Source organism: Vulpes vulpes, chromosome 13 (assembly GCF_048418805.1).
Source record: "Vulpes vulpes isolate BD-2025 chromosome 13, VulVul3, whole genome shotgun sequence".
In the NCBI taxonomy this organism is placed as follows: Eukaryota; Metazoa; Chordata; class Mammalia; order Carnivora; family Canidae; genus Vulpes; species Vulpes vulpes.
In genome coordinates this window covers 117096576-117112907 of record NC_132792.1, presented here as the reverse complement: position 1 = coordinate 117112907, position 16332 = coordinate 117096576, and the positions used below count along the sequence as shown (strand labels likewise).

At 50.1% G+C, this 16332-nt stretch overlaps 1 protein-coding gene across 3 annotated transcripts in view; it reads left to right on the top strand.

Annotated features, from left to right (window-relative positions):
• The window catches only part of GATAD2B (GATA zinc finger domain containing 2B), a 98677-nt gene extending 86123 nt beyond the window's left edge, over positions 1-12554 (top strand). For 2 of the 3 annotated variants that reach the window (XM_072732358.1, XM_072732360.1), the window contains 8 exons: positions 677-808; positions 1119-1250; positions 1649-1819; positions 2314-2629; positions 5165-5367; positions 6443-6553; positions 6642-6759; positions 7293-12554. In XM_072732358.1, coding sequence (XP_072588459.1) covers positions 677-808; positions 1119-1250; positions 1649-1819; positions 2314-2629; positions 5165-5367; positions 6443-6553; positions 6642-6759; positions 7293-7426 — 1317 coding nt within the window. In that variant the 3' untranslated portion in view covers positions 7427-12554. The remainder of the gene's footprint in view (positions 1-676; positions 809-1118; positions 1251-1648; positions 1820-2313; positions 2630-5164; positions 5368-6442; positions 6554-6641; positions 6760-7292) is intronic. The other variant, XM_072732359.1, reaches the window with a different exon arrangement.
• The last annotated feature ends 3778 nt before the right edge of the window (positions 12555-16332 follow it).

The window sequence follows — 16332 nt, the reverse complement described above, 5'->3', positions numbered from 1 at the left end:
TTCTCCCTCTGCCTGTGTGTCTGCCTCTCTCTCTCTCTCTCTCTCTCTCTCATGAATAAATAGATTAAAAATCTATTGTGTATTCTCATGAATGAATGAATAAAAAGACGGGATGAGCACTCGGTGTTATTCTGTATGTTGGCAAATTGAACACCAATAAAAAATAAATTTATTATAAAAATAAATAAATAAATAAATAAATAAAAATTAAAAAAAGATTTCTTATCTATTTATTCATGAGAGACAGAGAGAGAGAGGCAGAGACACAGGCAGAGGAAGAAGCAGGCCTCACGCAGGGAGCCCGATATGGGACTCGATCCCAGAACTCCAGGATCTCACCCTGGGCTGGAGGCAGGTGCTCAACCACTGAGCTACCCAGATATCCCTAGAAACATTATTTTAAAGGAAAGCAGTGTCTCCCTGTGAGCATTCTTCTATTTTGGCAAATCTGGTTGATTATGATTTACATGTGGTCTCTCCTCTCATTCTGTAAGCATTTTTTGAGCACCTGCTAAATTCCAAGCACTGTTCTGGACTCCAGAGACACAAAGATAGCAGCCCCATTGCTCCTTCTGCTTCGTGTGGAAGATGATATCAAACCTAGAAGAAGAGAACATCTTGCAGGAAGGGACTCTGGGTCCCTGCTCCCATAGTTAACTGCCTCCTGTTTTCTTAGGGGAAAGGCATGGAAGAACGGCAGCAGCTCATCAAGCAGCTAAGGGATGAGCTGCGATTGGAAGAAGCCCGGCTGGTGCTATTAAAGAAACTGAGGCAGAGCCAGCTACAGAAAGAGAACGTGGTCCAGAAGGTATTATGCCCTAGAAATATGGATGTGGGTTTGAGAATGGACTGACTCGGGTAGGTTCGGTTGGGTAGTCCATTTTTCTCTGGTTCCATGTTTTTTTTAGTTTCTAAGAATATTTATATATATATAATAGTTTATATATTTTTTTATTTATTTTTTTTAATCTTAGGCTTTAATCAAGAAAGAAAGCCTTGGTTCCATTTTTCTTATTTTTCCTTTTGGTCAACATAAGCTTCACCCCAACAAGAAATTTTAAAGGTCTGGGAGTGTACCAGCTTTCTTTCTGTGTTTCACTGTCTTTTCTCTCCCCCAGACCCCAGTTGTGCAGAATGCAGCATCCATCGTTCAGCCGTCTCCTGCTCATGGGGCACAGCAGGGCCTGTCGAAGCTTCCCTCCCGGCCAGGGGCCCAAGGGGTTGAACCACAGAGTCTGAGAACATTACAGGTATGTGGCCCACCACAGGGTCTTTGTATTAGAGATCCCTATCCATCCCATCTCTGGTTTGGGACTTTTGTGATCATTATAGAAGAACCCCACTATGGTAGAGGTGCTGTTACTGTCGTGGGTCCCTTCTGGCATGATTGGAGTGTGGTGGCACTTGGTAGCACCGTATCATGAATATCCTCATCTTCCCATTATTATTTTTCTTATCTGGACAGTTCTAGCTTAGCCCTTTCCATCTAGGGTTAGATAGCTTATACCACTAATTAGGGTTTACATTGATGGTACATTTATTTCATAGATCATTAGACAAAATTACCAAGCCTGACTACGTTTCCACTCAGCTATGTGGTATAGGCATTTTACCCCCTCTGACTTCATTTCCTCTTCTTCCCCTTCAGGGTCACAGTGTCATCCGTTCAGCGACCAATACCACCCTCCCACATATGTTGATGTCTCAACGTGTTATTGCACCAAACCCAACTCAGCTCCAGGGTCAGCGGGGCCCACCCAAGCCTGGCCTTGTACGCACCACAACACCCAACATGAATCCTGCCATCAATTACCAACCGGTAAGAGCCCTAATATGGAAACAGAGAAATCTTTTATTTGCTTTCTCTGTTAAAAGAACCATAGAATTTAAAGTTTTGGATATAGAGAAGCTGTAGGACAACCCAGGGTAGTTTTGGTGGCACTTGGATTCACCGCAGTCCTGAAAGTGGAAACAGAGGAATTTCCTAAGGATAGGAATAGACGAGGGAGGCTGCATAGCAGAGCAGCAGCGAGCTGACACCTGCCTGGAAGAAAGCAGGGCCTGGGGAAGAGGCATGAGGACAGAGGGCAAAGAGATCCCCTCATTTTCCTCTTAGCAGTTGTCACTTGTGGGCACTCTCCTTTCCCTTGTGCTAGAATTCTGTTTCATTGAGGTTGGACACCTCCTATCTTCTGAGTTTTGGGAAATGTAAACAATCCAGACTAGGCTCAGATACTGTTTTCTGCCATGAAAGTAAGACTTGGCCCTTGCTGCCACATCCCATCACTGATCCCTGTGCTCCCTGCATTCCAGCAGTCGAGTTCTTCTGTTCCCTGCCAGCGCACAGCATCCTCTGCCATCTATATGAACCTTGCCTCCCACATCCAGCCAGGAACCGTGAACAGAGTGTCCTCACCACTTCCTAGCCCCAGCGCCATGACCGATGCTGCCAACTCCCAGGCTGCAGCCAAATTGGCTCTTCGCAAACAGCTGGAAAAGACACTCCTGGAGATCCCACCCCCTAAACCTCCTGCTCCCTTGCTTCACTTCCTGCCTAGTGCAGCCAATAGCGAGTTCATCTACATGGTGGGCTTGGAGGAAGTCGTACAGAGTGTCATTGACAGCCAAGGTGAGGCTACTTCCTCTGGTCAGTCTTTTATTTCAGCAAGAGGCTGCCGAGCCTGATTGACACGGTACTGTGTACTGTCAGTAACCTCTCCTTACTTGTTCCTTTTTTTTTTTTTTTTTTTTTAATATTTTCTTTCTTTATCCATGAGAGAGAGAGAGACAGAAGCAGAGACACAGGCAGAGGGAGAAACAGGCTCCATGCAGGAAGCTCGATGTGGGACTCAATCCCGGGACTCCAGGATCACGCCCTGAGCCAAAGGCAGACATTCAACCACTGAGCCACCCAGGCGTCCCTACTTGTTCCTTATTCAGAGGCTTTTTGGGAGCAGCACATCAGAAACACTTTTCGTGTGTCAGTATAGCTTAGGCTTAATATTTTTACTATATTTGTATATCTTGTATATTTTTTACAGTATATTTAGTTCTTTTCATTGGTGCCTAGAATGAAATATGCATAATTTGAACACTTATTTTTAATGCCCATGTCTGTTTGGCATTGAGCAGTCCCTGCCATTTGAACACTTACAGTTGAAAAAGTAGACTTAAGGGGCACCTGGGTGGCTCAGTAGTTGAGCATCTGCCTTCAGCTCAGGGAGTAATCCTGGGGTCCTAGGATCAAGTCCTGCATTGGGCTTCCTACATGGAGCCTGCTTCTTCCTCCACGTCTCTGCCTCTCTCTCTCTTTCTTTTTTAAAATTTTATTTATTATTTATTTATTTATTTATTTATTTATTTATTTATTTATTTTTATTCATTTATTTAAAGATTTTATTTATCCATTCATAGAGACACACAGAGGCAGAGACACAGGCAGAGGGAGAAGCAGGCTCCATGCAGGAAGCTCAACCTGGGACTTGATTCCGGGTCTACCAGGATCACACCTTGGGCTGCAGGGGGGCGCAAAACCACTGCACCACCAGGGCTGCCCTCTCTGTTTCTTTCATGAGTAAATAAATAAAATCTTTAAAAAAGGGATGCCTAGGTAGCTCAGCAGTTGAGCGTCCACCTTTGGCTCAGGGAGTAATCCCACGGTCCCAGGATCGATTCCCACATTGGGCTCCCTGCATGGAGTCTGCTTCTCCCTCTGCCTATATCTCTGTATCTCTCATCTGTCTCTCACCTGTGTCTCTCATGAATAAATAAATAAAATCTTTTTTAAAAAATCTTAAAAAGAAAGAAAGTAGACTTAAGGAGATAAACTATGACCATGTGGAACCTGTGAACCAGAATATCAAGTATTAACACCAACCAAAGTTAGTAAGCCTGAATTTCTGAACATATAGACTTAGCGGAACACTTGACTGTAGAGGAAGGTGCCTGAAGGACTCAGTATTGACTATAAACAGATCACAAAGTGTGTGATTTGGACACTGATAACTAAAAATTTTAAGTGTCTGGGCCCGGGATAGGTGCAGTCTGATGTAAAAGGATTCCAAACAGCCAAAGTGTTGGCCGAGTTGGATGGAATTAAACATGTTTCCTTCTTGTTGAAATAAGAAGTCAGGGAGCTGGGGTTCTTATGCCAGCTTTGTTGTTAGGAGCCATGCTGCTTACACTTTGCTTCCTTGTCTTTACATGGAGCGGTATTTCTGAGTCCCTCAGTGACCTTGTTACAGTCAAATTAAATAAAAGTATCTTCTAAACTGTAGAATCTCGGGATGCGGGATCCCTGGGTGGCGCAGCGGTTTGGCGCCTGCCTTTGGCCCAGGGCGCGATCCTGGAGACCCGGGATCGAATCCCACGTCAGGCTCCCGGTGCATGGAGCCTGCTTCTCCCTCTGCCTGTGTCTCTGCCTCTCTCTCTCTCTCTGTATGACTATCAAAAATAAATAATTAAAAATATATATTTAAAAAAAAGAATCTCGGGGTGCCTGGATGGCTTAGCGGTTGAGCGTGCTTCAGGGTGTGATCGCACTTCGGGCTCCCTGCTCGGAGCCTGCTTCTCCCTCTGCCTATGTCTCTGCCTTCTCTCTGTGTCTCTCATGAGTAAATAAATAAAAATCTTTAAAAATATAAAAATAGGGATCCCTGGGTGGCTCAGCAGTTTAGTGCCTGCCTTTGGCCCAGGGCGTGATCCTGGAATCCCAGGATTGAATCCTGCATCAGGCTCCCTGCATGGAGCCTGCTTCTCCCTCTGCCTGTGTCTGCCTGTCTCTGTGTGTCTCTCATGAATAAATAAATAAAATCTTAAAAAAATTTTTTAAATTAAAAAGTATAAATAAATTGTAGAATCTCTTTCTTAATTCAGCAGAATAACCTTCTAAAAAGTTCATTTGAGGGCTCCCTGGGTGGTTCAGCGGTTTGGTGCCTGCCTTTTTATCCCAGGGCATGATCCTGGAGTCCTGGGATCGAGTCCCATATCGGGCTCCCTGCATGGGGCCTGCGTCTCCCTCTGCCTGTGTTTCTGCCCCCCCCCCCCCCCCATCTCTCATGAATGAATAAATAAAATCTTAAAAAAAAAAAAAAAGTTCATTTGATGAAGGAACAGAAGATGGAGAAATGTGAAAGCCCTGATTATTCTTTTTGTTGGCATCTAGGCAAAAGTTGCGCCTCACTCCTGCGGGTTGAACCCTTTGTGTGTGCTCAATGCCGCACAGACTTCACCCCCCACTGGAAGCAGGAAAAGAATGGTAAGATTCTGTGTGAGCAGTGTATGACCTCCAACCAGAAGAAGGCTCTAAAGGCTGAACACACCAACCGGCTGAAAAATGCTTTTGTTAAAGCCCTACAGCAGGAACAGGTAAGAATTCTGACTTCTCACTAGCCACCTGCTCAAGTTGGGTTTTCCCAAAAGGTAGTTCCTTCTAGTTTAGAGGAGCTGTCTGTGTGATCCCCACAATCCCAACGGCCTAGGCCTCAAAGTCTGGGTTCCCTATTTCTCTCCTTATATTTTGTTTTCCCATTTCCATTTGACATTCTCTGGTTGGGCAATAGCCTAACAACAGAGTGGCGCATGTGAGGAGGGATAGGAGGCTGAGACATGGCTCTCCGTAGAGGTGCCATAGAAACCCCTCCATTCACTCTTCATTTCCTTCTCAAACCTGAACTGGAAATCTCTTTGAGAGACAGAATCTCCACAGTCCATGTTTGGCAAGGGGATGACAGCGGAGAGAGTGGACTGTAACATGGTCAGGGAGGAGGGGCATGGGGTGAGTGGACATGCCCTATAGTGTTAACAGAATCGGAACATATGAGAGATGGGAAGATGTGTTGGGAAGCTTGGATCCTTCTCTGTCCCATCTCCCCTCCATTACCCATCAGACCCCTTTGGGTAACATCATGAATATTCTGGAAAATGTGTAGACAGGAGTCAAAAAACTTCAGTAAACTCGTCAGACTTCATCGCATCAATCAGCTGGTTGCCACCATCCAGACCTCTCCTGCCAGCTTTTTTTTTTTTTAAGGTTTGTTTTTTTTAAAGATTTTATTTATTTATTCATGAGAGGCACAGAGAGAGAGGCAGAGACACAGACAGAGGGAGAAGCAGGCTCCATGCAGGAAGCCCGATGTGGGACTCAATCCTGGGACATCAGGATCACACCCTAGGCAGAAGGCAGGTGCTAAATCGCTGAGCCACCAAGGGATCCCTCCTGCCAGCTTCTGAGCGTCCGCTTTCCTGGACACATAGATCCATTGACTGGCAAGGCGGTGTTGGCTCCTTGTGCCCAGAGATCTTAGTGCACCCATCCCATCCAACTCTTGACTTTTCCATATCCCCTTAATCGCTGGCAGCATCAGAGAGAAGACAACCTCTAGGTTTTCTGGGTAGGAAATTGGGGGCTGTCCTGCCAAGTTGACCTGATGACTCCCAACAGGAAATTGAACAGCGACTTCAGCAGCAGGCTGCCCTGTCCCCCACTGCGGCTCCAGCCGTGTCCAGTGTCAGTAAACAAGACACCATAATGAGACATCATACCCTTCGGCAGGTGAGGTTCTGTCCTCCCATCTCCTTACTTCCCCCTTATCCCTGCCGTGGCTGCAATGTTGTGATCCACCGTCTGCTCTCCACTGCAGGCTCCACAGCCCCAGAGCAGCCTCCAGCGTGGCATACCCACCTCTGCCCGTTCCATGCTGTCCAACTTCGCACAGGCACCCCAGCTGTCTGTGCCAGGTGGCCTCCTCGGGATGCCAGGTGAGAGGGGCTGTGGGAAGAGCTCTTCAGGGACCAGCTGGTTAGGATGCAGCTCTTTGGGTGAATAGTTTATTCTTCTGTGTCGGCTCTTTACACCCCTCTCCATTCACTGTTATTTGGCATATGTTGGCTAAATTCATGATACATTCAAACCAGAGCACCCTAGGGCTTTAGTGATGAACATGGCCCAATCCCTGCCGTTACCAGTTTGCTGTTTGGTGCGCCCTGTCAGTGGGCATGTGGAGAAGAGCAGGGTGAGCTGTCCCACTCCTGGTTGAGTGATGGAGGGACGTGTCTTCTTGAGCGGTAGCCCCAAACCCAGAGCAGATTCTGTAAGTGCTTCTTTGTCTTGGCAAACCCCCTGTCACCATTGTGCCTCTGACTGCCATCCCATCAAGACCATGTGGCTGGTGTTCCTGGTAGGACTGAAGTGTCAAGAATGCCCTTTCCCTAAAGCTGGGGCAGATGGCTGCTGCTGCTTCCTCTTCTAATGCCTGCCCTCTCCCCTCCCCGCTTTTGTCTCCTGGGTCCAGGTGTCAATATTGCATACTTGAACACCGGCATTGGAGGACACAAAGCTCCCAGTTTGGCAGACCGACAGCGGGAGTACCTTTTAGACATGATCCCTCCCCGGTCTATAGCGCAGTCCATCAGCGGGCAGAAATAACGCCTGTCCTCTTGTGCTGCCCCAGCCTCGAACCCTTTGCCCCCTCTCTCCCATGGTCCCCAACTTCCGTCGCATGCAGTGCCTGTACTGGTGCCTACCATACACGGAAAACAAAACAGAGAAACAGAAGACAAACGTAGAAATCAACAGGAGAACATGCACCTGCCCCGCCACCCCCTTCTCTCACTGCTGCGATCCTGCTGCTCTGGTCTTCTCTCCGGTTTCCATTCACAGTGAGGTGCTCTTTACCTCTGTTAGAGGTCAGAGTGAGGTCCTGGGGAGACACCTAAGCCCCTGACGTGTGTTTCTAAAGTTTTTATGCTATAATTATTGTCATTTTTAATGATGTTGTGTGTCCTCCCTTTGTTCAGTGGACAGTTAAGCCTTTTTATTTTCCCTCAATATTTTTATTTTTTTCTTTTGCCCTTTTTTTTTTTTTTTAAACACAGATGACATTCAGATAAACGACAGGAGCATTGCTGGGCAGGGTGTCCCCGAGGGGACATGACTGGGAGTGTTGGGGGCAGAAGTTTTTAATGCACTTAACCTGGGGTCGGGGGAGGTAGCAGCATCAAACAAAAAGGACATCAGCCCTGGGTGTCTCTGGTCTGGAAGGTCTGGGAGGCTGTGTTTTGTACAGAAGTTGGGCTCTAAGAATGAGGGAAAGAGCCTGGAGGGAGAAGCTTTAAAATGTAAACACCATGGAACTGACCCACAGGGAACGGGGAGAGGGACAGGTTGACAAGGTTAGTGTTCAGCCAGGGTGGGACAGAGGCTGGTCTTGGCCTCCTGGATGCTCTGCTGGTCCCAGTGAAGATGGAAGTCTGTTCCAGGTCAACTAGCCCAAAATTATTTCATCTTATTTTCTTTGTAAAATTCTGCCCCCCATCCCCCGCCTTCAATACTAATCTCTGGGAAGCACAGCCCCATCTGTCTCTCTGTCTGTAATGCAGAGGCATGGCTATTCCCAGCCTGAGTTAGCCGGTGTCCTAGAGGTTAGGCCAGGCATGCTGAGTGAGACAGGAGGAAAGACAGATTGTCCTTCCACCCTGAGTGCCCGGAGGAGAGGCAAGGAGGCCTGCACCGCGAGCACCGCACCAGCTGCTCAGAGCCAGACATCTCTCATCAAAACCAGCTCTGGACCCCTCTGTGCAGAGTAGTAGTTGTCTTCCCCTCCCCCCCAAACTATTAATTTTCCTCTTCTGTTGTTTTCAGCTTTTTCTTAAGCGCTACTAATGTAGAGAATGAACTGAATTGTGCAATGTTGCTGTTCTGGGGATGGGAGGTTAACATCCCACCTGCCCACACCCGAAGGCTGTGGGGGGCAGGGACCAGGCTGGTTTGGAGGTTAGGGAAGCCCCTTCAAGGCAGGGGTTTCGCTCACCTGTGTCTGCAGCTCTAGCAGGTGCCAGAGTGCCAAGAAGGGTTGCTCAGAGCCGAGAGATGTGAAGAGGAGTTTGGCATTTTGCCCTTGAAAGCCACCTGGAAAAGTTCCCCCACTTTTATTTTTTAAAATTAAATAATTTTTTTAAAGTAAGAAGGCACTTTTAAAATTAACACACACACACACACAAACTGCACATCTTCCCCGTAAAGTCTGGGGATTGGGGGAGGTGGTGGAGGAGCTGGGATCAGGCTCAGTCCCCTTCCCCATACCCCAGAGCCACTGCGGGTTACTCTACTGGCCCTACGGGCCTTCCTGGGTTTTTTTTCTTTCCTCCCTTCCCCCAAACTCATTGAGCACTTAATAAAGGAGCAGAGATACATCCTGTGTCTGGGCTCCCAGTGGTGAAGTGATCTGAAGCTAGATGCTAGTAACAGATAGTGATGGGGCTGTTTGGAGTATTTTTCAGGGGGAATGTGGTACCCCTGACTGTAAGTGGTGGGAGAGGGAGGGGGGGTTATGAAACTGGGTCTGGGATTATTTTAAAATTATATATATATATAAAGATATATTCTTACATCTTTTCTTTGCCCTCTGTGCTTTGAAAGCACTGGATAAATCGTTTGGTTTTGCTTTTCTCTCTTCCACGATATTGGAAGCTTTTTTTTTTTTTTCCTTCCTCTATAAGTCATCTTGCCTTGTGGCATGTCTGTCAGCCTCTTTTGCCCCGCCCACCATGATGAAGTGCCATTTCTGTTATGTCTCCCCTCCCCCAGCTTTGGAGGTACCAGGTGCCCAAATCTGTCACTTGAGATTAAGCGTAAGGAACAGAGAATGTGCAATACCGTCTGGTTGGGGGCGATCCCTGCCCTGAGCCGAGCCTCCTCCTTGGGAGCCAGGCCACCTTTGAATGGGGTTTGGAAGTAGGCTGTGTAGACAGAGGAGTGATGGGGAAGGAATGCCCAGCCGAGTGCCTGCCAGGGTGCTGGGGCGATGGAGGAGGACAGAGGAGGACGGGCGGAGTGGGAGCCTCCCTCTTCGTTCCCTTGGGCTCAGTTGCGTAGAGGCTGCTTGTTGACTAGTGTAGCTCCATGACCCTTTGCTCAATCGCTGAGGTTTGATTTCTTACCCTTCCTCCCCATTTTTCATATCCTTTCCTGGGATTAGTGATGGGGGTGAGTTTTCCTTAATCATGGTGAAGTATTAGCCTTCCACCTCCTCCCTGCTCCCAACCCCCATCCGTCTGTCTTCCTTAATTCTCTAGTTTTTCATCACCAATCACCTTGTGTCCCTCAAGTCCCTGAGGATGGCTGGGCCCATAGACACTAACCCTCATGCCTAATGATAGGAGGAACCTCACTCTGTTCAGTTAGCCTCTCCCCTAGTGCTCTGAAGCTCGGGGACACGAAGGCCGAGGACACTGCTGGTTCTGCCCAGCTTCCTCCATATCCAGAGGCTCTGCAGGTGGTGGTTCGTAGACAGTGGCTTACTCCTGAGACACCTGAATTGGGTAGATGAGCAGGAAAGCTTTGGGAAAGCTGAGAAGCTGAGGGACAGAGGTCATTTGTCTTTTTTTTTTTTTTTTTTTCATTTCCTATTTTTGTCATTTGACCACAGCATCTGGACTTTCTCCATCCCCGGAATAAGTATTTTTCCACATTTTTGGATGTATGTATGGTAGACCATTTTTTTTAAGACACAAAGATAAATGTTTTCCTGCTTTGGTTACCTTTCCTTTCCCCTTTGAAAGGACTTAGCTATAGAGCCGCTTTGTAAAGATGCTTCTTGGTATTTTACTTTGTCCCTTTCCCAAGCACTCCCCCTTAACCCTCCTCTCCACACCCCACCCCACCTGGCCCTAGGCTCCCCTGCCCTCCAACAAGACTTTCATTAGCTTATTGATACTTGCTGCCGAGATGTTATAACAAGGACTCATTCGTGTATATAAGCTATTTCTTGATCCATTTAAAAGGAATTGTACATTGTGTAGAAAAAAAAAAAAAAAACTGAAAAAGAGAAAAAAAAGCCCTCGCCATGGATATTGTGAAACTGTGTTATGTCATTTTGTAATGTGCCCGTTTGTGTATGATCCGTGCAAAAGGGTTTCTGGGGAAGGGGTGGGGGTAGGGAGACAGGGCTCTGGAGGGTGGGGCGGGGGAGTGGGCCGGGCCCAGCACACAGACTGGCAGCTGCTCCAACCCCATCCCTCCTTAGAGATGCCACCTCCCCCACCACCCACCCCTGATTTGTGCCTTGCCTCCCCGCCCTGGAGTCGTCCTCCGGGTCACCAGCACTGCCTTGGCAGAGCCCACTCCCTACCCTAACCTGCCCCCCTCCCAGCCCCCCAGCATTAGGTGGATACTGTGGGGAAGTGCTGGGGGTCGGGAGGTAGCCGAGGAATGGGGCAGTCCCCGGGGGCATTGAAACCAAGTATTATTATGAATTGTAACTGTATTTGCACTGTTTTTTTTCCTCTGATTGCATCAGCATATATACAATATACCTATATAACAAAATTCAGTGTCAAGCTTTCTTATGCAAGGGATTTACCCCACCCCACCCCATAAAAAAGAACCTAGTTCCATGGGTCTTTCCGAGTAGATTATCAAGGGATGATAGAAAAGATTTTAACAAGTCATCCTGAGAAAGCCTCACCTGCAGAGCCGCATGCATCTGCACACAGTTTTAGGCTTTGTAAATTGGGGTGAGGTGGGCCAGCATGAAAGCTAGGGCTCCTGGTCTGGGCTGTAGAGAATGGAGCGCCAGGGCACACGGGTGGGGTGACAGCACTGTCCGGAGACCCTGGGGGGCTGGTCCTAGGCTTTCCCACTACCTTGCTATGTAACCTTTGGTAGAGTTCATTTCCCAGGTCTCGGTTTTCTTATTTGTGAAGTGACAGGGGAGATCATCTGGCCACCAAGAGTGAGACTCTACCTGTGCTTCCTTCCTCACCTGCAAATCGACAAGGTGCGGAACTGAGGTGTCAAGGTGGCAGTGTGTGCAACTGCACCCTGCACAGCAGCCAGGCCCCTGCCACAACTTTGGTTTCAGGAAAGGCAGCAAGAGTGATGTCTAGACATCAGTAGACCTGTGACCCCGTTGCCCTCAGACCCTTGGCCCCATCACAAGCAACCACAGATAGGGCCCTCGGGGTGCAGGTCTAGTCACCTGCACCCCTGGTGAACTGCAGGGTGCAGAACTTGCCCATCTTGGCGACCGCGTAGCAGAGTTCAGATGCACCCCAGTTCTGGTCTCCTTCAGAACTCATGGGAGCCCCTGCAGGTGGCACCCCACAGCCCGGGCTGAGGCTCCCACACTCCAGGCTCCTGGCCCCAGGAAGCCTGGGGTGGATCCTGGGGAGGATCCAGGAAGGTGACTGAGGCCTGGTGAAGGTGGGGCAGAGTGGGGGCGGGGCGGGGAGCAGGGCTGGGGCGGGATGGGCCTCTCTGAATGGGGGTGGGGGGGCAAGACCCTTTTGCACAGGCTCTAAGTTTCCTTTTTTTTAACTCATTCTGATTTTCTGCATTGTGTTTGGAAATTAAAATGAAAAAACTAAGACCAACAGAAACTGGTTTTCAAAAAGGCAAATACACTCCCATCTGTTTCAGATGCTGCTGAGCATTTCAGCAGTAACAGATTCAAATAATAAGCTAATTTTTGGAGAAAGGATTAAAAGAAAAAACTTTGTAATATTTATCACTTGCAAGCTATGTTTAATAAAGAAAGGAATGGTTTCTAAACTTTCCTGTGGCTCATGCTTTGGTCATGGCTGGCGTGGGGATGGTGGTTTGGGGGAGTTCAGGGGTGGTTGGGAGGAGCTGTGCCTGTGCTCCCTACAGTCATGGGATAGCTTTGGGGACCCCCTTTCCTTCCACTGCAATAGTGACTGGACGCCCTCACCGTTCCTCCTCCACATGGAGCTGGTATTCTGAAAGCTGCTGACCCCATGACGGAAAGGAGGCCGAGTCCCCAGCTGTCCTTGGCCCTTGCCATCACACTGCACTACTCTGGTCTCTCCTAGTAGCTGAAACCTCTGCGAGCACTGGCAACGTGCTATCCTCAGGTGGCCGCCCTAGAATGGCCCCTGCTGCACCGCCCCACGGCATTTCCTCCATCCACACACCCAACCCTCCCCAGGTTTCTATCAACTCAGAACATTAACCAGATCCTATTTTTTTTTTTTAAGGTTTTATTTATTTAGGGACGCCTGGGTCGCTCAGTGGTTGAGCGTCTGCCTTTGGCTCCAGGCGTGATCCTGGAGTACGGGAATCAAGTCCCACATCGGGCTCCCCGCATGGGGCCTGCTTCTCCCTCGCCTGTGTGTCTGCCTCTGTGTGTGTGTGTGTGCGTGTGTGTGTATGTGTGTGTCATGAATAAATGAATAAAATCTTTTTTTTTTTTAAGATTTCGTTTATTCATGAGAGACACAGAGAGAGAGAGAGGCAGAGACATAGAGCAAGTAGCAGGCTCCCCACAAGGAGCCCATGCAGGACAGGACGGTCCCTGGATTCCTGGATCACGCCCTGAGGTGAAGGCAAACACTCAACTGCTGAGCCACCCAGGCATCCCTATTTTCTCAATTTGTTTTTTGTTTCCAGCAAAGCACTTCAGTCAGGCCCACTGAGAGGACAGGATATTGAAGTTTGGGGCTGTTTTTTTCTTTTCTTGGCATTTTTTATATTTAAATTCAGTTAATTAACATATAGTGAATCATTAGTTTCAGAGGTAGACACCCAGTGCTCAGGACGTGCATGCCCTCCTTCAGGCCCTTCACCTAGTGACCCCTCCCCCCACTCTGTCCCCCTCCAGCGACCCTCATTTTGTTTCCAAGTTAAGTCTCTTATGGTTTGTCTCCCTGATTTATTTTCCCCCCTTCCTCTATGATCCTATTTTGTTTCTTAAATTCCACATATGAGTGAGATCATACTCAACCCAAAAAATAAATAGTGAAGAAATGAGCAGAAGACATGAACAGACATTTTTCTGAAGACACACAAACGGCCAACGGACTCATGAAAAAATGCTCAACATCACTCATCAGGGAAATGCAGATCAAAACCACCGTGAGATACCACCTCACACCTGTCAGAATGCCTAGAGTTAACAAGTCAGGAAAGGACAGATGCTGGCAGGGATGAGGAGGAAGTTTGGGGCTGCTCTTAACCTCTCAAACCCCTGCCACCTGCCACATGTCTCGGCGAGGCTCTCTGTCCCTTCGCAGCGGCAGGGCCAGCCTTGCTGGGATCTTGTCATTGGTACCAGTGTCATTTGCAGTAGCACAGGGAAGGCAGAGTTTGAGGTCTTCCTCTAAACCCTGGCTCTTCCTTCCTCGGGGTCCTCCATCCTCAGGCACAATGCAGAACCGCCCTAGGTGCAGCCAGAGAGCCGAGGGGAGGAGGATGCCCTCTTCGGACACCTACACTCACGGGTCACACAGGTTGGGGTGCTCCACAGCCTCCATGCTCTCTACCCAGGATTCATGGCCACCAAAACCCCAGCTCTAGCTATTGTCTTCCAAAACTAGAAATCACATGGGGAGGAGTGCTCCCTCTGCAAAGGGGCCAGTGCTTTGGATCTGGGAGGAGGAACATGGCTATTTGGTTGCTCAGGTAGCAGCTGCCATCAGCTCAGATGTTCAGGACTTTCATGGTGTTGGGACAAAGGGGCAAGGAGCTCTGTTCGCCCACCTGCCCCCTCACGAGAAGTACAAGCTGCCTGTCCTTGGGTCAGACCCCAGCTTGGGGACCAGGAGATGTGTGTCAGACCAGAGGTTCTGGTCATGAGGTGGAGGTGATGATGGCAGAGCTCTTTGGCCTGCTTCCTGCCTGGGGGAGACCCCGAAAGCTCTCCATCTCTGGATAAGCTCATATTTGGATCAAGAGGCTATCCTCCTGGATGGGGTTATGAGGCAGGTGTGTTGGGGTTGGGGATGACTCCCAGCTGAGCTCGGTTTAATTGGAGGCTGTTTAGGGGTGTTGGGGAGGAGAGAGGAAAAGAGAAACCACACCCTCTGCTCCCCCTCTGTGGTCAGGCATGCACTTCCCAGGAGAGGAGCTGAGGGACAGCTGGTTCTCCTGACTGTAGGGTGACAGGGACAGGTGACATAGGTTCTCTGGTGACACTAGGGAGGGAACCACACCAGGCCTCAAGCACAGCACACTCCCTTCCCACGAACTCCCCGCACCCGCACCCGCACCCGGAGCCCAGCCACAATGGTCCCCAGCTCAGCAGGAGGCAGGTGGTGAGAGGCAGTGCCCAGCACTCTGGACCCCTGTCTGCTGCCCAGGTGGGAAGCACCAGCACTGGGACCTGCCCGGGGCCTCTGTCCAGCTTAGCACACTCCCCATGGGCCAGAGCACAGTCACCCGACCTCTGCTTGGGGGTGGAGGGCAGTGCTCCCTGGGAGCCCCGCTCCTCCTCTCTGCTCTGCCTCCAGGCCACAGTATGCCCATGGTCTCTTGGCAGCTTTGCACCTGCACCAGCCTGACCCTTCCCTGGGTCCCCAGCCCAGGAGGAGGCAGAGGAGGTGAACACTGAGGGCCGAAAGGCCCATGCAGACACCTACCACAGCCCCAGGCAGCCAGGGGCTCCCATCCCAACGGGGGAGCCCCCAGCCTGGGGCTCTGTGACAGGGTGCCGGTGCAATCAGTCATCAGTCCATGGACCAGGTGGCAACAAAGCCCAGCCGCCACCCCCCACCCCGCCTCCCCCAACTGACGACTGATGATCCTGGGTCCTATGGGAGGGGTCTGCTCTGCCCCCCCACCACCTGCCACCCTCCCAATGGACCCACTCTCCAGAGGTGGCCACGGCCACCTCATGCTGGGAGACAAAGTGAGAACCGCTGTGTACGTGCCCGGTGGCTGGATCCACAGGGAGCAGCACAGGGTTAAGGCAGCAGGCCTTTCTGGGCGGGAATGCTCGGTTCCCTGGGAAGAGTGCTGAGAAGGGTGCTGGAGGCATAAGAAGGGTTGGGGCCTCCCCCAGATCTGTGCGGAGGAAGGAGCTGACTCTGGGAGGAGGGAGCAGGGGTCCCTTAAGATGAGCAGCTGGCAGCTTGTGGTGGAAGAGTTTGAAGCAGCTGATGGGCCAGGCGGGGTGGCAGTTGCCCGGGAGGCGGGGCGGTGGCGCCGATAGCTCTGGTGGAGCCGCCCTGGGTGGTGGGACTGCAGAGCAGCCGGTGTGAGCTAGCTGGCAGCTCCACTGCCTGGGGCCTGCGCTGTGCAGGCCCACCTTGGAGGCATCTGCGGATGCAGAGTCCAGCAGTTACCGAGTCAGGCCACAGGTGGACAGCAGGCCACGGTGCTCCAGTTGGAAGACAGGCTCATAGCTGCCTCTGTCCCCGGCCTCTTGGAGCTCCAGGCCAGCCATCTCTGAGGAGTAAAGCAATCGGGGAGCTCAGCACCCTCTTCCTCAACATGGACAGCCCCCAGCCCACGAAGGGGGCACGAAGCCCCTCCTGGTGCCTGGCTGGGCAGAGAAGGGGCCGCAGAAGTTGGAGCTAGCATGAGAAAGGGCACCA